Below are 26,125 nucleotides of genomic sequence, written 5' to 3'. Positions count from 1 at the left end.
GTTAGTTGTGGAAGATTTGGCATCAGGCTACTATGTAGGTGAAACACATCTACCTGATAGGGTTATGAGGATTAAATGAGACAATCTATATAAACCATTTAGGACATCAGCCTGGGATATAGTAAGTACTTTATAAACATTTGATAATCAGAATATATATTTTATTTTATTTTATTTTATTTTTTTTGCCCTCTCAGAATATATATTTTATTCTACATTTAGGAACTCAGTGAAACATGGTTAGGACTCCTAGAATTATAGCAATCAGTGACTCCATAACGCATTGGAAAATTCTAAAGGCAACTATTTTCCAAGTTGAAGCAGTTTAACTGGGATTAGTCTTTTATGAGAGCTGACCTCAGGTGCGTCATAGTAAGCTTTGGTTAATATTAGCCAAAGCTGTTTTGCAGACCTTCTTTTATGTAAAAATTAGCAGGACTTGACTGCTGGTCCAGGATATGGTTGTTGCTTAAGAGCCAACCCTAGATTGGTCACCCTTTCCTCACCTGCCTGTCCAGATTTGCTAAGAGAAGTTGTCACCACATAGCCCAGCAGGGGCAGCCCCTCCTCAAGGTGACTTGCCCTCCCCTGACCCTCATATGGATCAGTAAACAAAGACCTGATCTACACACCCCCCCCAGATCCCAGTCCCCATGGAGAGGTGACAGAGTGAATTGGAGGGTAACACCCCCACTAAGGCCTGATTGTACGTCCTGAATTGGATTCTCTGAGATTGCCTCATAGTCTTACAACATACTTCCTCTTCACCAACTACTTTGAGTAGGTTTCTTTTTGTTCTGTTTCAATTCTCGAGTGAAAAAATTACTACCTACATGGGGGGCCCGATGAGACTATAGTGTTGGGTGGAGCGGGGTGGTTACTGAGGATCTCAGTGTGGGGAGCTGGTGGTCTGGGGAATGAAGTAGAAAAACAGCGACCCAAGTCTCCACTAGACCATATGCTTCCTCCTGGATCAAGGTGACCAAATATCAGAATGTGACCATTCCTCACAGTCTTGAGTAAAGTACAATAGGAGACAGTCCCAGGTTTACGGGGGCAGAGCTGGAAGCAGACATAGGAAGAGACTTTTTTCCCTCCTTACTCTCTTCTTTCCAACTCCTTTCTAATCTACCACGGAGAGGTTTTGGTAAAATAACGCATCAGAGTTATATCGTGAGACATGGTCAACATTAGCATGGTTGTTAGTCTGATAGATACCCCAGTCTGAAGAACAGGAATTAAAGGCTCTTCCAATATAGTTCTGTAAAATCTTCCTTTGCATGGGAGGAAAGAACAGGGATGATGGGAGGGAGAAGAAAGGAGAAGAGAAGAGTCTCCCAGATGCCTCAGTAAGGCATGGGGACTATGTCCTAACTGCATACCAGAAGGTGACTCAGTGGGAAAAGCACAGAGAATGTATTTGGCCTCATCCAGAGGAACTTGGATGTGCTTGAGACCCAGCTAATAGATCTAAGTATACATGTGATAAATCCTTATTACTGCTAACATTTGTAAAGCTTCATACCTTTGCACCCAGTGCTTTATACATACTAACAAAGGATGTTGTTTTCTTCGTTTAAGAGATGAAGAAGCTGAGGCTTACACCTTACATGACTTGCCAATGCTAATATGATTATGACTTATTTACAGCTATTAATAGTAAGAGGTAGGGCTACAATCTGAATCACGGCCATCTGCATCTACAATTCAGGTTTTCTCCACCAACCATCTCTCTCAGTTTACTGCACATGACATAGCACCAAGATATAGATATAAAAGGATACGGGGTTAAGTGAAGACTGTAAAGTTTCTACTTTTGATATTAATGTAATAAAAGAACAAACAGCTTATGAAATCATTCTCTTTAATTAAAATCCATAGAGCATTGAACATGTAAAGATGTTTAAACTCTTTCAGTGACTATTATATTTTAAAATCCTTTTGCACAGCATTGTGAGGCTAACTTCATGCTAGAAATCTACAAATGTACAACTTAACACAAAAATACATTCAGAGTCCATTCCAATGCAAGTTTAAAACACTTTAATTGGCAGACAATGTAAAGATATTTAAAGAACAAAAACTACAAAATGAGCATATGAAAGTCTTCCCTTTTGAATTTTTAATAAAATACTGCTCTGTATAAGATCTAATGAAAAATTCCAGTTATAAAAGTTATGTGTGAAAAGAAATAAGATATACATGTATATATGTATGAATTTCACTTACTTACATAGTTTAAATGAACACAATGTTGAACACTTTGATGACACAACACACCATCTATTACTCATGTATCAAAATAGGTGAAAATACTCAAACAATTGAGTGCAGGCAAAGAAAATATAAGCTACTTGAGGCAAAAAAAAAAAAAAAAAAAAAAAAAAAAAAAAGACAAAAACCCAAAAAACAAACCCCCAAACTCTTAACTGTATGGGAAAGAAAGGAAGAGAACTTAAAGCAAACTGTGGACCAAATTCTCACTCCCATTATTTCATGAGAAACAGTATGAGAATTTGGCTTCAAATGACTAAAACAAAGCCAGGCATCTGGTGCGTACCTGTATTACCAGCTATTTGGGAGGCTGAGGCAGGAGGATCGCCTGAGCCCAGGAGTTGAAGGATGCAGTGAGCCATGATTGCACCACGGCCCTCCAGCCTGGGAGGCAGAGTGACCCCATCTCAAAAAAAAAAAAAAAAAAAAAGTATATCAACTGCAGAAATAATTAATAGCAACGGCTGTACAGCTGGAAAATTTTTTTTTTTTTTTACAGGTTTAAGTATGTTTAAAAAATGTATCTTTTGGAAACCACAGTCTCCTTCACAAATTGCACTTGAGATGGCTGAATGCACTGATTGAGCAAGGCATTATTATTGGTTCACTGACACACACAAACAAACACAAAAGCAGCTATGGATTGTTGACATTCTTGACTATTAAAACTATTTTGTACATGTTTTTTCGTCTGTCTCTAAAAGAAGGATCTGTGGTGTCTGAGTTGTTAACAAAGTAGTTCATAGTGAAACTTACGGTCTGCCTGTTCTGCCGTGTTGCTGCAGACCTGATGCCATCTGTTGTAACACTGCCTCTCAACTGTGTTCCCTGGTGGAAGATGGAGAAGTGTGATGGAAATATCAATCAAGTCAGTCTGAAAAATACTCATTTCTGGAATTTTAAGATTTATCCTGACTAGGAAAGGGAGGCTCCTGCAAAAAAGATGGCTTCACTGACAAAGCTTACAAAATATAAAGAATACTAACAGTTTCAGTACTATCACTATCTCTAGAAAAATGATAAGTGAACTTCTGTGATGGACTTTTTTTTTTAAGATAGAGAATGTTTTTCACAGCCACTTCTCTCCAATAAATTAATTTTCTATGAAAAAACATAATTTGGAAGCAAGATAGTACTAAGAGATACAGCAAACTCAAAGAGCTGGGAAATTGTACACAGTTGCTTTAAAAAAGATTCTCTAAATAATGGGAAGAAGCATGTTAGAACTAATTTCAATGAAGATCTGAATGGTTCTACCTATCTCATATAATAAGGTGAAAATTAGACAAGGACTATGAAAAATTATAATAGAACAGATGATTAAAAAGTGAGTGAATAAAAAAGACCCTACAGTTTATTTCTTGAGCTAGAAAGACACACTACAGTCTAAAAATGCAGTGATTGGATTTTTTATTTAACTGGTTTCCTTCTTTCAACTACCTTCCTCTCTCTGCCTTTTTTCCTGAAAACCAAGAATCTATGTCAGTTTGGAAGTATAAGTCTAAAACCAAAGCAAATCCTGACTACAGAAAAGAAAGTAAACAATAAAAAACTTGCATCAATAGTTCTTCATCCCTCTCACCAATCTTCACTACTTATCCCTTTGAAAAGCAAGGAAAATCTTAAATTGAAATCAAGGTTCAATATAATTTTTCATGCAACTGAGTCTTAGATGTTTAAGACTTTAGTCTATATGATGTTTAAATCAATTAACACATTCTGTCAAATTATAAAACTGAGGTAATTACTAGGTAATGTGGGAAATTGTGGAAAGAAACAACGTGACTGGAAGGATCAATCTTCAAAATTCACTTTGCTCAAAAAAAGAAAAGACTTATGGAACAAAAATATTTAGAAATAATGTTTCAGTGAGGAGAGGAAGTGCCCTAGATATGTGGAAATATGAAACAATTTGAGGAATCTGTTCTTCTGTGCCCTATGTAGTTCACCATTTTCACGAAAAGCCCTCAGCAGATTCAACAGTTGAATGAGCATATTTTTAAACACTGATAGTGGTCTCAGTCTGCCCCATCCAAGAGGGAAAACTGTAAGTTTCCCAAAGTCCAGCTGCTTTTCAGATACGCACCAGACTCTACCTGGCATGACTACCAATGGATCCAGTCTCCTCAAGACCATCATGAGGAAAAAATGGCCTCTGCCTCTTACATCCTCCACCAGGAGGGCACATTTCCTGTGGACCTCAGGCTCACATTTGGAATAGGTCTACAAGGGGAAAAGAATATAGAATGCCTGACCACCATGCAGTCATTATGGAGCTCTCTCTTATTTTAATCTCTCTTTAATCTTGACCTTTAGAATCATATGTTAAAGAAAGAAAAGGAAGGAAAAGAAAACCACTTTTACTGCCTATCCGTATAGTAGTATCAGCTTGCTGTGCTCAAATATTGGGGAGGTATCCTTACAGGTTCAGTGGTACTATGTTTACTAAAATTTCCCTTTAGAGTTTTCAGAAGATGGCATCTGCTCCTTCCTCTGGGCTCTGAAACACATGTAGGCTGTAGGCTGTTTATAGAACTGTCACACAGGAGTGATGACTGAGACAATTCCTGAATGCTGGACTTTGTTAAGCAAGGTGAAACATTACACACTTTAAAGTAATAAGAGGGTAATGTAACATTACTGTCACAATTTAACTTTTCGTTGTATTACCATGATAGATGTCTCCTTTAAAAACAAATAGAGAGATTATGAGGCAATAAAGATAAACACTGGGAATAACTTGAGTCTCATTACTCAAAATTTCACTACAGATTAAAAAAACAAGGAAATGTTGGGAACTGATGAACATCTGAACCTAAGAAATTAATAGAAAATAAAATCATGGAAACTCACAGCACTATAGACTATAATAAATGACAGATAATGAGCATTTATCTCTTTTACTAAAGGCACTACTAATATACACATATTCTGCTATTAATAACATTTAGAGAAACTTTAAAATCAGCAGTTAGAGAAAGGAATCCATTTCATTCAATACCAGCGTTTTTAAAAACAAATAGATTACTTTAAGACTCATGGCAGAGTTTTCAATGACCTAAATGAAATTAGATATAATAATAAGCAACTCCATATAAAGACTGTGGTTCCTACTTTTTAAAAAGTATAACTTACTTCCTTAAAAATATATGCATATCACAAAAACTAAAGGATAAATATATATATAAAAACATAGGCTCTGGTACTGCTGAGAAATGTTCATAAATTCTAAAATAATTTCAATAGTTACAGCTTGAACAACACACATCCACACATGACATGCAAACAAAAAATCCCAGCATCACTGAACAGTTCAGCATAAGGCTAAAAATACAGAACTAGAATGAAACAGGCAGTAAATAATGTACATCACAAACTGATGATTGTACCTGTATTATAGCACACCTGGGAAGTTAAAAAACGTTTAGAATTTCTTTAGTCCCAGGAAGCACTACACATGGACCAACAAAGGAGCTCTCATAAAAGGTCAAGTAAGCAAATAGAAAGCTATACAAAAGAATAACACAATTTATTTTAATTAACATGATTAATATTTTGTACTTTATTCTATTAGAAGATTAATGCGTAATCATTGTACCCTGTCGATTTTGAAACTTAGTTTTACTAGAAATTACTAATGCTGGTTCTGAATAATCTAAAAAATTATAATTACTTACTCAAATCTAGAATGCTATTTATAGTTCTAAGCATTTAGATGAAATATTCTGATCAGTATTCTAAAGTTGCTTTGGTACAAAATTTAGAATAAAGCAAAACTGGCAGCACCACCACAAGTGTGATCATTTCACAGCAGGTCTAAAGGACCCTCATACACAACAAAGCATAAGTTATTAATAAAATACACATAAGAGACATTCTCCTGACAATTTTCTTACGTCATTAAAAAGAGAAATAAAATCCACATTTGGTAAATTATACTTGAGGGCCAATTTTCATGCTCCATTTAATTATTCCTCAATGATAGTGTAAAAATGTTTATTATTATTGCTAATATGATGTCTAATTCATAGTTTAGGATGCTTCTACTGATGAGGCCAATGATTAGAGTGGTACATTTTAATGTTTAGTCCACTGATTCTATTTTAACACAAGGTTTAATTTGTCTCTTTTTAAACAGATTTATTGAGGTATAATTGACACATAACAAACTGCACATATTTAAAGTGCACAATTTGATATAGTCTTCTAAACAGCATGAAAAGTGCCTGGCAACTTAAAAATGAAAAATTTGCAATTTAAACATATTATTTAAAAATAGTACATTCTAATTTTTTATAAGACACAGGTATGGATTTATAAAAAGGTAGATGGAAAGAAAAGAAAAAGTTAAATTAAAACTCCAAGTACTAAATTTATTCAGAAGGTTTAGAAATGCCAAAATTGACAGCCAGTTTTCTCGATTTTCTTCTTGAAGAAGAGCCTGGTGTTGACTTATGGTGCGACCTACTATGGCCTTGAGAAGCAGTTTCAGCTTGAGAAGAAGATGCAGGTTGGGCAATCTGAGAGGACTTTAAGGAAGCTGATGAATTGTCCTGTGGAATTACTTTGGTGATATCAGAAGAATCTGGCTGGCTAGTTTGAAGTGCGGTAGCTTGAGAACAACTCTGGACCTCCTTATTCTCCAAGTTCTTTTTGTTTGCAACCCTTTTTTTAGTAACCTTTAAGGAATAAAGGCATCATTAATTAACAATATAGGCAAAAAAAGCTAGTGTCAGAAGATACCATAAACCATGCTGCTAATATTTGTCAATCACTGCTTTGTGACTTCCATTTAAAATTTCCAAAGCAGACTTTAGTAATCAAACAATTTAGTTACAAATAAAATATTTAAAAATTCTCCATGTTTAATAATAAAAAAATTTAATTCCTGATTTTAAATCACTTTGTGTTAGAATAGCATATTATTACTTGCTACAATTGTTATTATTTATTAGCACACAAACACAGCAGGGACAGGTCAGACTTGTCACCATTATATTATCAGTACCCAAACCAGTACTAGATTTCTAGTTGGCACTGAATAAGTAAATTGAATAAACAAATTTCTATCAATAGTCTTTGAGCATTTAAAAAATAATTCTCTTAAAAAATAATAATTCTCGTTCCAGGTCTCACCTGCAGAGGTATGAACTGATTGTGCATACCACCTGGCATTCCCCCAGCCATGGGCATGGTCCCAGAATATAAAGTATGATGGAAGGGCTTCCCAGGAACTGGCACTGGTGGTCCCCATGGCATTGAGCCAAAGAGATGAGATGATGAAGGCATTATATTTGCTGCTAAAAATCACAGAAAATTTTTCTCTTAGTAAAATAGTGTGTAGCATCAAAGCCCTGAAATGTAAGACTTCCTTCTGCCAGCCTTTTTGGGCTTCCCCATGCACCCACCTTTGGCAAAAGGCCTACACTGAACTCAAAGTTACTCTTGCTTAGAACATTTAACCTCTGGAGCCCTTAGGACTGTGAATTATCTATAGAAATGAATTTATCATTATTATGCTGGTCTGCAAAGGACAATAAAACCATATGCTCATAAGAGCTTTAGAAATATTTGCAATTATATTTTAAAAAAAGTAAAAGGGTCATGAGACTGTCCCTTGGGAGAGAAAAGCCTGGGCCCAAAGAAAGAAATCTTAAGGATCTCACCTGCCCCCAATGCTAAGTTGCTTCCATAGTGATCCCAGCCTACAAAAAAACCAAAAAAGCTCAAGTCCTGAAATCTGGTCACTTTTATTTGACATGTAGAATCTTTCTTTTCCCTATTCTAATATTTGTAATTCAAGGATTTTTTCATTTACATTTTGTTTCTTATTAAAAATGTATTGAACCAATGGTTCCCAAACGTGATTTGTATATCTGAATCACCTGGGGAGCTTATGAAATACAGACTTCTGGGCAGGGCCTCAGACATAGTGAGCCAGACTTTGAGGGGCCCTGGAATCTGTATAGTTAAGCTCCACAGGGGATTCTTACGCAGATAGTCTGCATCAGTGTAGCATTTGGGAATTACTGCATTAAACAGTGACAATCAAGACACCAGCACATTGAAACTGAAGAAGATACGAATTATATTCAAGCCTTCTTTTCAGAGAGAGAAAAAAGCAGCCAGACCTATAAAATAGTACAGCTTAATTAAAATTCAGCCATTTAAGAAATTTTGGGATCAGAAGAGAAGAATCATATTTAAGTGTTATGAATTACACATATACAAATTACAGGGTGAAGAAAATTTTTAATATGAAAAACACTAGTTAGAAAACACTCATTAGAAAATTAGGTCTTAATATTACCTACAAGCAACTTTGGTGGGAGTCATAATGCTAAGAAGATCTATTTAAAAGATGCTATGCTAATCTTATATATAGGCCAACTCCACAATTTCCCCAATAAATCACTTAATAAATATAAAACTCGGGCCAGGCGTGATGGCTCACGCCTGTAATCCTAGCACTCTGGGAGGCTGAGGCGGGAGGATCACTTGAGCTCAGGAGTTTGAGACCAGCCTGAGCAACAGTGAGGCCCCATCTCTACTAAAAATAGAAAAATTAGCCCGGTGACATGGTATGTGCCTGTAGTCCCAGCTACTCAGGAAGCTGAGACAGGAGGATCCATCGAGCCCAGGAATTTGAGGTTGCTGTGAGCTATGATGATGCTACCGTACTTTACCCAGGGTGACAGAGTGAGACTCTGTCTCAAAAAAAAAAAAAAAAAAAAAAAAAAAAATATATATATATATGTATGAGAAACACATTTTCCTCCATACTAATTACTTAAAATTAACTTATATATGGTTCTTGGATTCATTTTTGAAAAAGAAGCAAATTAGATTTTACAAGTTACAGTGATATTACTACATTGAGTTATATGAAAACATCACATCCATTATGTCATAAAAATTTTATGGGCCAGGTGCGGTGGCTCACGCCTGTAATCCTAGCACTCTGGGAGGCTGAGGTGGGTGGATCGCTTGAGCTCGGGAGTTCGAGACCAGCCTGAGCAAGAGTGAGATCCCGTCTCTACTAAAAAAATAGAAAGAAATTATATGGACAACTAAAAATACATATAGAAAAAATTAGCTGGGAATGGTGGCGCATGCCTGTAGTCCCAGCTACTTGGGAGGCTGAGGCAGGAGGATCTCTTGAGCCCAGGAGTTTGAGGTTGCTGTGAGCTAGGCTGACGCCACGGCACTCTAGCCTGGGCAACAGAGTGAGACTCTGTTTAAAAAAAAAAAAAAAAAAATTTTATGACTAAAACATTGTTTATAGTCAAAGGTATGCCAGTGTAGTACAAAAACATGGGCTTTGGAAACAGACAGACTTGGATTTTGAATGCTAGTTCGGCTACTTTGTAACTTATTACCTCAGACAAATTACATTTAAAAAAAAATCAAATTGGCATAGCAAGCCAATCTGGGAAACAATATGGCAATAGTTCATGAAATTAAAATAAAATTGAGACTGGGAAAAAAAATCAAAGAACTATATACATATTGTACTAAAAAAGGTTTTTTTTTTTTTTTTTTTTTTTTTTTGAGACAGAGTCTCACTCTGTTGCCCAGGCTAGAGTGAGTGCCGTGGCGTCAGCCTAGCTCACAGCAACCTCAAACTCCTGAGCTCAAGCGATCCTACTGCCTCAGCTTCCCGAGTAGCTGGGATTACAGGCATGCACCACCATGCCCAGCTAGTTTTTTTTCTATATATATTTTTAGCTGTCCATATAATTTCTTTCTATTTTTAGTAGAGATGGGGTCTCGCTCTTGCTCAGGCTGGTCTCGAACTCCTGAGCTCAAACGATCCGCCCACCTCGGCCTCCCAGAGTGCTAGGATTACAGGCGTGAGCCACCGCGCCCGGCCTAAAAAAAAAGGTTTTCAACATAAAGCAGCAGCTACCTGTTCCACTCCAGGTTTAACTGCTTTAGAAGTTTATTTCCATACTGTTCAATAATTTGCTTATGTTACTGGTTAGTGATTTATTAATTGTAGGTATTTTGACTTCCTATTAAGATAGACCAAAATTTAGTTTTTTTGCCTTACCCCTTAGTATAATACTGCCCTGTCCTCCCAATGTAAGAATTATTATGACATTTGTCTAAATATATAGGCAGTGTTATGGCATGTGACTATATAAATAGTGTCACTGCAGAGCCAAGCAAGGTTCTCTGATTATGTTTCTTATCTTGTAAAACCCTTCTATTTTTAGAGACAGAATCTTGTTCTGTTGTCCAGGCTGGAGTACAGTGGCCCAATCACGGCTCAGTGTAACCCTGAATTCCTGGGCTTAAGTGATTCTCCTACCTTGGCCTCCCAAAGTGCTGTGATTACAGGTGTGAGCCACTGCACCTGGCCAAAACGTTTGTTTTTATTTAACTATCTTTTAAAAGCTCCTTAGTCTTCTATATACTATCCTTAATGTTTTTCCAAATGTTGCCCATCTATCAAATAACCTTCCTTACCTGCTAAGACTTCCTTCTGCTTCTCTAGTTGGGACAAGTTACTTTCTACACATATTGAGCAGTTGGCATCCTGGGATTTTCATTCATTGCATAACTAACTATACAAGATCTTGTTTTGGTCTTATGGTTTTTTTTTTTTGCTTTTTATAACTACTGCTTTGTTTTACTGGAGCATATAATTCAGTAGCTTCTTAAGAAAGGTTATATAAGATATAAATTTGCAGGTCTGAAAATGTCTTTACGTTTGTATTAGACTCATAGTTTGGCTATACAGAGAAATCTAAGATGAAACTCATTCTACTTCAGGATTTTGAGGTAGTCAATACTTTCTAGTGTCTAGGCACTGTTAAATAGTGCAATGCCATTCTGATTCTTGGTCTTTTACATGTACTGTATTTGCCCTCTTCTCTGAAGCTCTTTAGGACCATCTCTTTATCACTGGTATTCTGAATTTCAACATAATCTGAGTCTTTTTTAATTCATTGTGCTAAGCACTTGGTGGCCCTTTTGATTCAGGGATACATATCCTTTAGTTCTAGGAAACATTCTTGTCTTATTTCTTTGATAATTTCCTCCTTTCCATTATCTCAGATCTTTTCTTGTGGAACTACAATAAAAAAGGTGCTGGATCTGGATTTGTGCAGTGTTCCTCTAAATCTCTGTTCTTTTTTTGAGACAGGGTCTTCTCACTCAGTAGTCCAGGCTAGACAGCAGTGGTACAATCATAGCTCACTGCAGCCTCGAAGAATGCTAGGATTATGGGCGTGAGCCACCGTGCCCAGCCAAGAGGATGGTCCTTTTGAAAAATTCATTGACCTCCAAAGAAAAGACCTACTGACTTTTAGAGTGTCCCAACCAAAAGGCTGGCTCACTTGTCAGTCATCTTAGAGTGAAGACCTCAAATCATCTAGCCCTGCTCCCTCCCCACATAGATCCTGCTTCTAATCACTGTTTTAGTGTTTCCCTCTTTCATATTACTAGACTGTGATCACTCAACATTAAAGGAAAATCTGTAAAAACAAAGAGAAAGCCCAAATCAAAAAGAAATTTAAAAGATCTGGAAACAGAGAAAATACAGAAAAAAAGAAGACTTCAAAAACAGATGTAATTAATATCTTCAGTGAAATAAAACAGTATTGCAACCAAAAAACAAAAACAAGATTCTATGAAAAAAGAATAATTGGAGAACAAGTAAAATTGTTCAGTCAAATTTTAAAATGTAGTATATAAAGCCCTAGCAAAGCCAAGGAAGACAAAAGCTGGAAAATAAGAAAGAACAGAGGCCAAATGTGGTGGCTTATGCTGATAACCCCAGCACTTTGGGAGGCCAAGGTCGGAGAATTACTTGAGACCAGGAGTTTGAGGCCACCCTGAGCAAGATAGAGACACCGTCTCTACTAAAGATAGAAGGACCAGCCTGAGCAAGAGCGAGACCCCGTCTCTACTAAAAATAGAAAGAAATTATATGGACAACTAAAAATATATATAGAAAAAATTAGCCGGGCATGGTGGTGCATGTCTGTAGTCCCAGCCACTCGGGAGGCTGAGGTAGGAGGATCGCTTAAGCCCAAGAGTTTGAGGTTGCTGTGAGCTAGGCTGACGCCACAGCACTCACTCTAGCCCGGGCAACAAAGTGAGACTCTGTCTCAAAAAAAAAAAAAAAAAAAAAAAAAAAAAAAAAAAAAAAAAAAAAAAAGATAGAAGGAAATTAGCCAGACAACTAAAAATCTATATAGAAAAAATTAGCCAGGCATGGTGGCGCATGCCTGTAGTCCCAGCTACTCGGGAGGCTGAGGCAGGATGATTACTTGAGGCTAAGAGTTTGAGGTTGCTGTGAGCTGTGCTGACCCCATGGCACTGGGGCAACAGAGCAAGACTCTGTCTCAAAAAAAAAAAAAAAAAGAAAAAAAAGAGGACCATCCTCCAATTTCCTATGAAAAGGTATGGCTGGCTACAATCGGAGAATAGGAAGGGGAAAAAAGAGAACTTTTCTTTAACCTCTGTCTTTATTCTCGTATTTCATTCTCTACTCTGTACTGGTGCCCTCATATCTAGAGAGGACACTCCTCATATCTAGAGAGGCCCCTCCAGAGAAAATACTTCCAGTCTTTTTCGTGAAGAGGCAATTGCTTGTTGTATGGGGAGGTGGTCCCATCACTCCACATACAGACTTTCAACCAATGTCTCTCTTTTCAGCCTGTGCCTCATCTTTGCCTTCTCTGATAATTTCTGATATCTTCTCTGACAGTTCAGAATATCTTGGGAACTGTGAGGCACAATCTGTTCATCAGCTCACTTGTAACCTCTTCTACAGGTACTTTACTTTGTAGCTTAATCATGCTCTGCCAAATTGGTTACTTCTTTAATTGTTTTTTCATCACAAACTCTTTCTAAATCTCTTCAAATCTGCTGATATTTCTTCTCCTATCTCTTTGCCCTTGTAGGTATACACTTTTTAAATCCTTTATTATTCAGTTTAATGGAATTAAAGGAGAAGAGATAACTGCATGTTGTACATTTAATCAGCATTATTAGCCTTTCTAATATTTATAATAAGGATAAGCTCTAGGATATTATTCCTAGAATAATACCTGATAATACTGTAGCCTCAAAAAGTAATTTTCTAAACTTAAATAAGTTATTGGCTTTAAAATATTATAATAATAAGATATAAAGAAGCCAACTGCTATCAGGAAAAAGGTTGAGTGATAAAAGAAATATCTAATGAACTTAAGATTTAGAATCATAAAATTATAAAATATTAGTTTCAAAGAGATCCTGGACACAGTATAATACAAATAAGAAAACAGCGTCCCAAAGAAATTACATGATGCTTTTATTGCCTGTGTTTTTGACGTCTAACTTAAACCTAAATTCATCTGTTGGCAGCTACCGGGGAATAAGGCCCTGCCCACTACAAAGAAACTCCGTACTACTCTGGCCATATCAGAGGCTATAGGAGGAGAATGGTATTTCTAGATGAATCTGCAAGCCTTGGCTTCAGACTTACTTCTCACAATCTCTTCTTATATTCCTAGACATCTGAATACATTTTTTGATTTCTTAAAAATGATGATTCTTAAAAGAACTCAGTAAAAATAACAACTCAATGACAAATACTTAGGAAAGCAAAATATCTTACCAGTAGGTTGGGGAAAAACTGGAGGAATGCTTCTGGGTGGTATGGCAGAAGGATAATTTGGAAACATTGGTGGAGGCAAAGGGAAATTCACTCCTAAGGAGCCCTGTGGAAGTATTTAAAAGTTATAAGACAATATAACAAAAACTATTTATAGAGACTAATTTAAAATTTAATAGAGAAGTCATGGACAGTTCTTACCAACTGTTGTAAAGCAAAAAGTGCAGCTTTCTCCTTGGCTTCATTCTCAGAATGGCACTGTGGCCCATGTACCAATAAGCCATTAGATAACTTTACCTGGCAAACAGTCATTGTCTAAAAAAAAAAAGAATATAGATGTCTATGAGATTATCTGTCTAGGAAGTTGACCTCTTCTCCCAAAGTTTAGTCTAAATAAGTAGCATAATTCAATCTGACATTCTGAAAAAAACAACTCAAGAATTTAAAAATGGTCTTTAAGTTTTGAGTTGCCATGAAAAATTTTAGAATTGTTGCTCTACCTTTTAATATTTACAAAATAAAATGCTCTCTAAACTGGCTGAAGAATTAGGCATCCTGATGCAAATAAAAGCCAGAAAAATGTTTTTCTGGGTTTTGGATTGAGAAACTACGAGTTACATCTCCTTTAGCATTAGTAAATAAAGTTTACTGGAACTTAGCCACATTCATTCTTAAAGTTTACTTTCACACTCTAACTGTAGAGATGAGAAATTGTGATAGAGAACATATCACCCATAAGGCCTAAAATATTTACCATCTGACCCTTTTTTAGACAATGACAAGCCCAATTTAATCTCTGAGCCAGTAGGTGTTGCTTATGGGTGAGAATCAATCACACCCTGCATAATTGAGTCAGTAAACACAGTAAAAGGGCATGCAAATTGACCTCCCTATCAGTAGGTGGCACTTGCCAGAAGGAACAAGCAGCAATGTTGGTTTTGGGACCTGTGATCAGCTTTAGTTCCTCAGGAGAAACACTCTAATTCTTGAGATTGTGGGTGGGGCCCTGGAACTTCAAGGTGAATCTTATTCTCCACCAGAGCAGAGGTGGATGGGGGACTGAGGTTGGGTGGGGCTGGGTTAGGTGAGCCTGCCCTTAAGCTCCACAAATGCTGGCAAGAGATCTGCTTTGGCAGAGGTCAAAGATCTGTTCCCTACCTCTGGACAAAGCTGCCAGGGAGGGGCTGAAATGGCCTCACTCAACCAGAAAGTCTGTGTGTGGAGGTGGGCTGTCTGAGACCCGCAATCCAGCAGTCTGTAGCAGGCCTTATTCCTTTCCAGGCTTCCCGTATTCCATGGTTTCTCCCGGGCCTCTGCCAGCATATACAACAAACTCACAGCCAACATCATACTCAACAGGGAAAAAACTGAAAGCATTCCCGCTTAGAACTGGAACCAGACAAGGTTGCCCTCTATCACCACTTCTATTCAACATAGTGCTGGAAGTCCTAGCCAGAGCAATCAGACAAGAAAAGGAAATCAAGGGTATCCAAATGGAAGCAGAAGAAGTCAAACTATCGCTCTTTGCTGGTGATATCATCTCATATCTAGAAAACCCCAAAGATTCTGCTAAGAGACTACTGGAATTGGTAAATAAATTCAGCAAAGTCTCGGGGTACAAAATCAATGTACACAAATCAGTAGCATCCATATACGCCAACAACAGTCAAGCTAAGAACCAAATCAAAGACTCAATACCTTTAACAATAGGAACAAAGAAAATAAAATACCTAACAATATATTTAACTAAGGAGGTGAAATACCTCTACAGGAAGAACTACAAAACATTAAGGAAGGAAATAGCAGGGACATAAACAGATGGCAGAACAAATACTGTTAAAATGTCTATACTACTCAAAGTGGATCTACAGATTCGATGCAATCCCTATTAAAATACTAATATCATTTTTCACAGATCTAGGAAAAATAACTCTATGCTTCATATGGAACCAGAGAAGACCCCATATAGCAAAAGCAACCTTAAGCAAAAAGAACAAATTGGGAGGCATCAATTTACCAGACTTCAAGCTATACTACAAGGCCATAGTAGCCAAAACATCAAGGTACTGGCACAAGAACAGAGACATAGACCAATGAATCAGAACAGAGAACCGAGATACAGAACCATCCTCATACTTGCCATCTGATCTTTGACAAAGCAGACAAAAACATACACTGGAGAAAAGAATACCTCCTATTCAATAAATGGTGCTGAGAAAATTGGATAGCAACATGTCGAAGATTGAAACAGGATCCACACCTCTCACCACTTACAAAAATCAACTCATGATGGTTAACAGACTTAAATCTAATGCATGAAACCATAAGAATTCTAGAAGAAAATGTTGGAAAAACTCTTATAGATATCAGCCTAGGCAAGGAATTTATGAAGAAGACCCCAAAAGCAATCATAGCAACAACAAAAATAAATAAATGGGACCTAATCAAATTAAAAAGCTTCTGCACAGCCAGGTAAACTATCATTAGAATGAACAGACAACCTACAGAATGGAAGAAATATATTGCAGATATATTGCATGCTATATATCTGATAAAGTGCTGATAACTAGAATTGATATAGAACTCAGGAAAATCAGCAAGCAAAAAATCAAACAACCTCATTAAAAAGTGGGCAAAAGACATGAACAGAAACTTTTCGAAAGAAGACAGACTAATGGCCTACAGACATGAAAAAATGTTCAACATCTCTAATCATCAGGGAAATGCAAATCAAAACCATGAGTTATCACTTAACTCCAGTGAGAATAGCTTTTATCAAAAAGTCCCAAAGCAACAAATGTTGGTGTGGATGTAGAAAGACAGGAACACTCATACACTGCTGGTGGGACTGCTAACTAGTACAACCTCTATGGAAAGTAAAATGGAGATACCTCAAAGAACTAAAAGTAGAACTACCATTTGATCCAGCAAGCCCACTACTGGGTATCTACCCAAAGGAAAAAAAGACATTGTATAAAAAAGACATCTACACTTGAATGTTTATAGCAGCACAATTCACAATTGCAAAGATGTGGAAACAACCCAACTGCCCATCAATCCATGAGTGGATTAACATAATGTGGTATATGTATACCATGGAGTACTACTCAGCTATCAAAAAAAATGGTGAAAGGATATCTTTTATCATCCTGGACTGAGCTGGAGCCTATTCTCCTAAGTGAAGCATCACAAGAATGAGAAAAAAACCATCACACGTACTCAGCATTAGATTGGTACTTACTGATCAAAACTTATGTGCACATAAGGAAGTAACATTTATCAGGTGTCAGGAAGGTTGGGGGGAGAAGGGGATGAGTAAACACACCTAACGAGTGTGGTGCACACTGTCTGGGGGACGGGCATGCTTGTAGCTCTAACTCGGGCGGTACAAAGGCAATTTATGTAACCAAAGCGTTTGTACCACCATAATGTTCTGAAATTAAAAAAAAAAAAACAACTGAACTCTATACACAATAAACAATAACTACCCACTTCCTCCTTCTCCCAATTCTTGGCAACCACTAATCTACTATTCTACTGTCCATTTCTCTGATTCTGGCTGTTCTAAATACTTATATAAGTGGAATCATACAATGTGTGTCTTTTTGTGCCTGGTTTATTTCATCTATCATAAAGCCCTCAAGGTTCATCCATGTTGTAGTATATGTTAGAATTTCCTTCCTTTTTAAGGCTGAATAATATTCCAATGTATGCATATACCACATCTTGCTTACCCATTTATCCTTCCACATTTTAGCTGTTGTGAATAATGCTGCTATAATCCTGAGTGTACAAATATGTCTTTGAGACTGTGTTTTCAATCTTTTGGGTATACATACACAAATACATGCACAAGTGGAATACTGGATCACAGGGTAATTCTATTTTTGATTTTTTGAGGAACCACAATACTGTTTTCCATAGCAACTGTACTATTTTACATTTCTACAAACTGTGTAAAAGGGTTCTAATTTCTCCATAATTTCACCAATACTTACCATTTTTTGTTTTTTTTTTGATAGTAGCCACTCTAGTGGGTGCGAGGTGATATCTCATTGTGGATCTGATTTGCATTTCTCCAGTGATGAGGGATGTTGCACATCTTTTCATGTGCTTATTGGCCATTTGTATGTCTTTTTTGAAGAAATGTCTACCCAAGTCCTTTGACCATTTTTACATTGGGGTTTTTTTGTTGTTGAGTTCTAGGAGTTCTCTATACATTCTGGATATTAATACCTTATTAGATATATCATTAGGAAATATTTTCTCCCATTGTATGGTTTGCCTTTTTAATTCTCTTGTTATTGTCTTTTGATGTATAAAATTTAAAATTTTTCATTAAGTCCAATTTTTCTATTTTTTTCTTTTGTTCTCTATGCCCCAATGTTGTGAAAATTTTGCCCTATGTTTTCTTCTAAGAGTTTTACCATTTTAAAAAGGTCTTACATTTAGGTCTGTAACCCAATTTTTTTTTTTTTAAGACAGAGTCTCACTCTGTTGCCCAGGCAAGAGTGCCGAGGTATCAGCCTAGTTCACAGCAACCTCAAACTCCTGGGCTCAAGTGATCCTCCTGCCTCAGCCTCCCAAGAAACTGGGGCTACAGGCATGTGCCACCATGCCTGGCTAATTTTTTCTATTTATAGTAGAGACAGGGTCTCGCTCTTTCTCAGGCTTGTCTCAAATTCCTGAGCAATCCGCCTGCCTTGGCCTCCCAGAGTGCTAGGATTACAAGCGTGAGCCGCCATACCCGGCCAAAAAAAAAAACTATTTTCATAATAATATTAAGATACTATTTGCCCTGTTTCTCATTTGCCATTTTCTTACAAGTATATAAAAGACAAAAAGTTCACTGATATGGTTTCAGATTTCATACTGTAACTACCCTTAAAGAAAATACTACTTTTAAGTTTTAGTGTAGTATCAAAGAATAGCCATAACTATCTGAAAATGCTATTAAAATTTTCCTCTTTCTCCCAATTATGTATCTGAGGCCATGTATTTCTACCAAAACAACATATCACAAGAGAATGAGAGTCCAGCGGTGGAAAAGATTTTAAAAGTGTAGAGTAATACCACTCTTCTCACTAAAATTTTTAGAAAAGTTATTTTTAATAAACAATGAATTAAATAAACATTTAATTTTTTTCAGTGTTAATTTCTAATATAGTAAATATGGGCATAACACAAGTAAATAAATGTTCTTTGGGGTCCTCCAAAAAAGGGGGGGAGTTTCTGAGACCAAAAAATTTGAAAACCGCTACTGTAGACCAAGATCCCTATCTCTGTCAGTCTGGAGAATCTTCCCAGGCTACCTGCTGCCCAGGTTCATGTCTGTCAGCCTACCTGAGGGCTCTGGTTATGTATAAATAGAATAGCCAGAGTGAGAAGCATAATATCCTGCTTATAACATTTTAAAAAATGGCCCCATTGTATTTTTTTTCTAGCCAGATATTTTCATTCAAGATTTTATTTAAGCTTAGAGTTGAAGAATTTATATAAATGGAACAGTAGTATACTATACCTGTGGTGTCCTAAGAAAGGAGAAATCTGGTTGTGGCATTCCAATAAGGGAACAAATTCGAGAAAGTTCAGTTACTGGTGTAGACACAGGGGGGATCTGGCTGGGAGCAGGCCAACACACACTGTCCATAGACTGAACATTATGGTATTCATTAGCACTGTGAGGGTGGTTCACATAATATGCTACCAAAAAAAGAGAAGAGGATATATCTATATTAATAAAATAATATCTTGAATTATGTACATAATTGCAGGGTTTTATAAAAGAGCAGGCAGGAAATTGTTAAAAGATGAAAAAATGAATCGTCCATGAAGTTCAAATATAAGAACTATCAAAAAAAAGAGAACTATTTAGTAATGCCTAAAATTACTGAGATATCAATAAAGATTTTTAGATGATTATAACTGATTAATGATAAATTATTATTGTTATTATTTTTTAGAGAGAGGGTCTTGCTCTGTCACCCAGGCTGGAGTGCAGTGGCATGATCATAGCTCACTGTAATCTTGAACTCCTGGGTTCAAGCAATTCTCCCATCTCGGCCTCCTGAATAACTAGGACATGCCACCAACCTGGCTACTTTTTTTTTTTTTTTTTTGGTAGAGACAGGGGTCTCCCTATGTTGCCCAGGCTGGTCTTGAATTCCTGACTTCAAGTGATCCTCTTGTCTCAGCCTCCCAAAGTGCTGGGATTACAGGCATGAAGCCATTGCATCCACCATGTCTGGCCAATGATGAATTATTAAGATAAAGATTTTAAAATATGCTAAGTAGATGACTGTCAAAAAGGAAAATCTTGAGCAACTAATGACTGTATGGTATTGTTTCAGGTAAAATTTGAACACGCAAATGGTTTTCTTGAGCTGATTTACAATTAATCCTTAAGTTTTAAGGTTTTGGCTTCTGTTTCAATTCTTGCAATTCCATCTTATGTTCTGAGACACATGGATTATTATCTTTGTTGCTCAAAAATGATGCTTCTTAAAAGTTTTTCTGAAATTAAGTCTAAGTGTTTTTATATAAAAGATGATTTAAAAATTCTGAATGTTCACACTTTTTATGATCAATAAACTCACTAACAGAGTAAGAGCATACTTTAGTGAAGAATTAATCTAAACCTCTACAATTATAGATTAAAAAAGAGATCAAGTGGCTTGTCCAAATTCACAGAGTCAGGTACTTCTATAACATGGGCTGGATTTAGAGCTATTGACTGTAAGGTCTGGTTTTTAATCGTGCAACCTTTATATCTAATTTTTTTTTTTTTTTTTGGGAGACAGAGTCTCGCTCTGTTGCCTGGGCTAGAGTGCCATAGTGTCAGCCTAGCTCACAGCAACCTCAAACTCCCAGGCTCAAGCAATCCTTCTGCCTCAGCCTCCTGAGTAGCTGGGACTACAGGCATGTGCCACCATGCCCGGCTAATTTTTTCTATATATTTTCAGTTGTCCAGCTAATTTCTTTCTATTTTTAGTAGAGATGGGGGTCTCACTCTTGCTCAGGCTGGTCCTGAACTCCTGACCTCGAGTGATCCTCCCGCCTCAGCCTCCCAGAGTGCTAGGATTACAGGCGTAAGCCACCACGCCCGACCTCTAATTTTGTTTTAAAGTTTTATTTTGCTCTATTTCAGGAGCATGTCAGTCACTATAATTAATTAACTAGTTTTCTAATAGTTTATAAAATTTTTAATTAATTAGTTATCCTAATATTCACTGGAATATAAATGGAGGTAGGCTCTGCTTTTGTTCTAGATTTTGATCCTTAATAAATTTAGATCTGCTTATTCTATTTTTTTTTTTTTTACTTCTCTGAGAAACTTCTCTTCTTACCCACTTTTATATTAGTCATTCTTCCTGGTAGCCTTCAGCAGATAATTACAGAGACAAAACACTACTCCTGGCACAGGAGTAAATATGATGGATATTTATTGAAATCTAGTCATGTGCCAGATATTATACTATAGGCATCACAGATTTAAGGAAATGACCCACTTTCCAATGTCTACCTCCATTCATGAATTTTAATTTATTTTATAGCTTTTTCTAGTTTTACATTAGTCAAGTTGTTTAAATAATACCAATATCAATTATTGGCAATATATCAGATATAGTCCTAATTGCTTTATACTTGATATATAATCACAACAGTCATTTGCAATGTATTAGTCTCATTTTATAAATACGAAAGAAGAATTTTAGAAGAGTTAAATAATGTATTTAAGTTATACAAATATTTTTAAATTACTGAGAAAAAAGGCTAAGATGTGAAAATCTTTCAAGGTTTGGGTATCTACAGAATGAGTATCTGTAACAATACAATTTAAGTAATCACAAGAAGATATTTAGGAACTATATATTGGTTACATAGTTATTATATAACTGATACAAGCATAAAAATTATTCTCTTTTAAAAATAAAAGTAATTTCATCTTTAGGAAGCACAGGATTAAAATGAAGTGAATTTTTTAAATGATATTCATTATTAGCAATAGTACCTAGTTTACTTACCTAATTTCTTATTTTGTTTAGGCTGTGAGGACGATCCATATTCATCTCTTCTATTAGAAGAAACAGTGACTTCATTACCAAATTGTTTCATTTCCTTTTTGTGGTCCACTGTGTCAGAGCCATCAATTTTTAGAATTTCTTTAAGCATTCGTGTTCCCTTCTTTTTTGAAAACGATTCATATGGATGTAGTGGGGGTGGGGAGAGAAAATCCAACATTAGATTTATAGAACTTATTGATCTTTCTTTGGAAGAGTTACACTGCTAAAAATTAAGATACTAACTACATTTGGATAGAGAGTAAGGAAAATCAATAGTCAAAACCTGAAATAAATATCCACATTTCCAGGTATGGAAACAATATGTATCCTTCTGCTTAACTTTTGGCCCAGTTACCTATTTGCAATGTTTGAAAAGCAGAGGAGCTATGGTCTAAAGAGGAAAAGGAAAAAGATGGCTAAGTTGCCCAGGGCAGCCTGGTTTTCCTCACAGGATGACAGTAATGATGCAGCACACCAGCCTATATGAGGGAAAAATGTTTGAACAGTTGCATGGGGTTTATATGCATGGCTAACAGAGAAAGTACCATAGTAAAAAAGCTCCTACAAAATACGATCCTCACAGGATGACAGTAATGATGCAGCACACCAGCCTATATGAAGGAAAAATGTTTGAACAGTTGCATGGGGTTTATATACATGGCTAACAGAGAAAGTACCATAGTAAAAAAGCTCCTACAAAATACGAACCATAGCAAATGACTGTGGTGATAAATGCTCTTCACTTGGAGGCTCTCCATGATGAGATGACTGTACTTCATTTTCTTTGGAGATATTCAAGGATGCTAAAAAGTTCTCAATTCCAGAGTTAGTCTAGAAGAATAAATATTTTGTGCATGAAGATGAAAGTACAAGAATACAGAAAAAACTAAGAGTTTTATATACAAAAATGGTCATTCAATTTTCATTCAAATCGTCTTCCCAGGTGTTAAAGTTTGGGAAGAGAAACTGAATATATGGTCTTTTACCTTATCAATAGCATTTGGATAACCAGTCACAACCTTTTGGGTTTCTGAGACTTCTGGACTTTCATTTCTCTTCAATAGCTTAATGTTACATTTGGCAGGCCCTCCAAAAGTCTATAAAAAAGTAAGAATGAGCTTTCTTTTGTACAAATATATTTATATTTACTACTTAATAGTGTGCTAAATAAACTGTTGGAAAATTTTTATGTGTTATTTTCCCTTTTATATTGTAAGAAGAAAAAGGGGCCTATAAACTTTAATGGGGAAAAAATTACATCTTGGTTTTTTTTTTTTTTTTTTGAGGCAGAGTCTCGCTTTGTTGCCCAGGCTAGAGTGAGTGCTGTGGCGTCAGCCTAGCTCACAGCAACCTCAAACTCCCAGGCTCAAGTGATCCTCCTGCCTCAGCCTCCCGAGTGGCTGGGACTACAGGCATGTGCCACCATGCCTGGCTAATATTTTCTATATATGTTTTTAGTTGTCCAGATAATTTCTATTTTTAGTAGAGATGGGGTCTCGCTCTTGCTCAGGCTGCTCTCGAACTCCTGTCCTCAAGTGATCCTCCCGCCTTGGCCTCCCAGAGTGCTAGGATTACAGGCGTGAGCCACCACGCCTGACCAAAATTACATTTTTATCTTCATTAACCTCTAAATGAGATTCAACATTTCCTTCAATTATGAATAGAGGCAATAAACCAGTGATATGGACTGCATGTTTGTGTTACCTCCTAATTGTTATGTTGAAACTCTAACCCCCAATGGGATGGTATTGGGAGGTGGGCCCTTTGGAGGTAATAAGGTTTAGATGAGGTCATGAGGATGGAGACCCCATGATGCTATCAGTGTCCTTATGAGAAAAGAAATAGAATAGAGGCCAGGTGTGGTGGCTCATGCCTGTAATCCTAGCATTTTGAGAGGCCAAGGCGGGTAGATTGTTTGAGCTCAGGAGTTTGAGACCAGCCTGAGCAAGAGTGAGACCCCGTCTCTACTAAAAATAGAAAGAAATTAGCTGGACAACTAAAAATATATATAGAAAAATTAGCCGGACATGGTGGCGCATGCCTGTAGTCCCAGCTACTCAGGAGGCTGAGGCAGAAGAATTGCTTGAGCCCAGGAGTTTGAGGTTGCTGTGAGCTAGGCTGATGCCACGGCACTCTAGCCTGGGCAACAGAGGGAGACTCTGTCTTAAAAAAAAAAAAGAAATAGAATACGGTTCTTTCTCCCTGTATGTTAGAATATGAGAATACAGGCCATCTGAAAGCCAGGAAGGGAGCCCTTAGCACACACTAGTACGTCACCAGATTCTAACTGTATTTCAATATAACTGGTTTTCTTTCAAATCTTACAGTTTTTTGTTTTTTTTTTTTATCATTAAAAGCATTATTCTGTCAGTGCCTTGATCTTGGACTTCCAAGCCTCCAGTACAGTGAGAAATAAATGTTTGTTGTTCAAGTCACCCAGTTTATTTTATTTTTATTGTAGCAGCCCAAACTAAGAAAACCATAATGGTGATTCCAATTGTATGTCAATATAACTGGTTTTCTTTAAAATCTTATATATTTTATTTTAGCATTAAAAATATTATTCTGAGAATAATAATGTCTTCAACAAAAGTTTATGGGCTTCACCAAAGAGGTCTATTATACAAAAAGTTTATCAATCCTTTTTCTAGAAGAAAGGAAATAATAGTGTAAGAATTTCAAAAGGAGAGGGTCTTAAAAGTCAGGTAACTAAACCATTTACTAGTATCTAAATAGTAATGGATTCCATTTACTGAGAATCTGTTATGTGCCAAATATTTTGCTAAGACAGAAATTAAGATCTAAAATATTTTTAGATCAAAAATGTATTATTCTTTGATTATAAAATTAACATATATAATCCTTATCAAACAGCAGAGGCTATATAAAACAAGACACAAATGATCTCACCTTCTGCTACGCCAATCTAATTCTACAGAATTTACCCTGCTAGGTTTGCTATGTTGTTCCATATAATTTCACTGTGTAAGTAAATATATATTTCCATATTGTTTTATAATAAATGCATAGGTATATCTATGCATATGTACATAGATTATACACAGAGAGTGACCACAAGTGATCAAAAAATATATATATATTTTTGAAAAAGGGTCTTGCTCTGTCACCTAGGCTAGAGTACAGTGGGGTCACCATAGCTCACTGTAACCTCTAACTCCTGGGTTTGAGCGATCCTCCTGCCTCAGCCTCCCAAGTAGCTGGGACTACAGGTGCACACCACCATGCTTTGCTAATTTTTCTATTTTTCGTAGAGATAGGGTCTTGCTATTGCTCAGACTGGTCTCAAGCTCCGGGCCTCAAGCGATCCTCCTGCCTCGGCCTCTCACAGTGCTAGGATTATAGGTGAATCACTGTGCCTGGCCAAATGATCAATATTTTTATGTCTATTTAAAGATGAAGAATTGAGGCTGCAAGAGTTACAGTGAACTGGTCAAGGCCATCTAATTATTAAGTGGCACAATCAGGATTTCAGGTGCAACCTCCCATTCAAGCAACTGTCATCCTAACTCCAGCAACCCTTCTGTCACATACTTTATAGATTTGTTTGAAAAGGTTGCAAAATTCAACTCAGATGCCACAGAGCCACCAAGTGCATAAAAATTGGCTATTAGAAACTTGATTTTAAGAAAGCTTACCTGCTTATTGGACATTTTTTGTGACTGACATTCAGCTTTAGGACTCTTACATTCTTCTTTAACTAGAGACAAGAAAATAGGCATTTTGGTCAATGAAAGAGCTTACTGCACAACAATTAAAATTATCAAATATTTACCATAGCAAGGCACTGTGTTTAAAATTCAGGTAGAATTTCAAGAAGACATAGTCTCTGATCTTAAGAAATCTATAATATAGGCGAAGGGGAGAAGAGATACTTATAGATAATAATAGGGAAAAAGGAAAGGTGGCATCTGAATTGGGTATTGAAGGACAGTAGGTTTCCAAAGGGCAGAACAAGAGGCTCAGTATTCCAGGCAAAGGAAATAGAGAAAAGACATGGAAGCAGGAATGTGTTTATGGAACTATAAACAGACCAATTCCATGGAGTATAATGGAGCTTAAGGGAACTAAGGAAGCTTAAGGGAACTAAGGTTAGAGGCATAATCTGCAAGATATTGAAGACTATGGCATTATGGTGGTAGGCAATGGGCAATCAATC

At 36.6% G+C, this 26,125-nt stretch overlaps 1 protein-coding gene across 2 annotated transcripts in view; it reads right to left on the bottom strand.

The window, feature by feature from the left end:
* Positions 1–6,647: 6,647 nt before the first annotated feature.
* XRN1 (5'-3' exoribonuclease 1) overlaps positions 6,648–26,125 on the bottom strand; it is a 116,122-nt gene continuing 96,644 nt past the window's right edge. Inside the window, exons 34-42 of one of the 2 annotated variants that reach the window (XM_069473144.1) lie at positions 25,605–25,666; positions 22,657–22,779; positions 21,910–22,066; positions 19,407–19,588; positions 14,087–14,200; positions 13,889–13,991; positions 7,941–7,979; positions 7,411–7,571; positions 6,648–6,953 (exon numbers count right to left, since the gene is read on the bottom strand). In XM_069473144.1, the coding sequence (XP_069329245.1) occupies positions 6,648–6,953; positions 7,411–7,571; positions 7,941–7,979; positions 13,889–13,991; positions 14,087–14,200; positions 19,407–19,588; positions 21,910–22,066; positions 22,657–22,779; positions 25,605–25,666 (1,247 nt within the window). Of the gene's footprint in view, positions 6,954–7,410; positions 7,572–7,940; positions 7,980–13,888; positions 13,992–14,086; positions 14,201–19,406; positions 19,589–21,909; positions 22,070–22,656; positions 22,780–25,604; positions 25,667–26,125 lie in introns of both variants that reach the window. The other variant, XM_069473145.1, reaches the window with a different exon arrangement.

This window comes from Eulemur rufifrons, chromosome 7 (genome assembly GCF_041146395.1).
Source record: "Eulemur rufifrons isolate Redbay chromosome 7, OSU_ERuf_1, whole genome shotgun sequence".
Lineage (NCBI taxonomy): Eukaryota > Metazoa > Chordata > Mammalia > Primates > Lemuridae > Eulemur > Eulemur rufifrons.
Note: the sequence above shows the minus strand (reverse complement) of the source record. Positions and strands in the feature narration are given on the sequence as shown.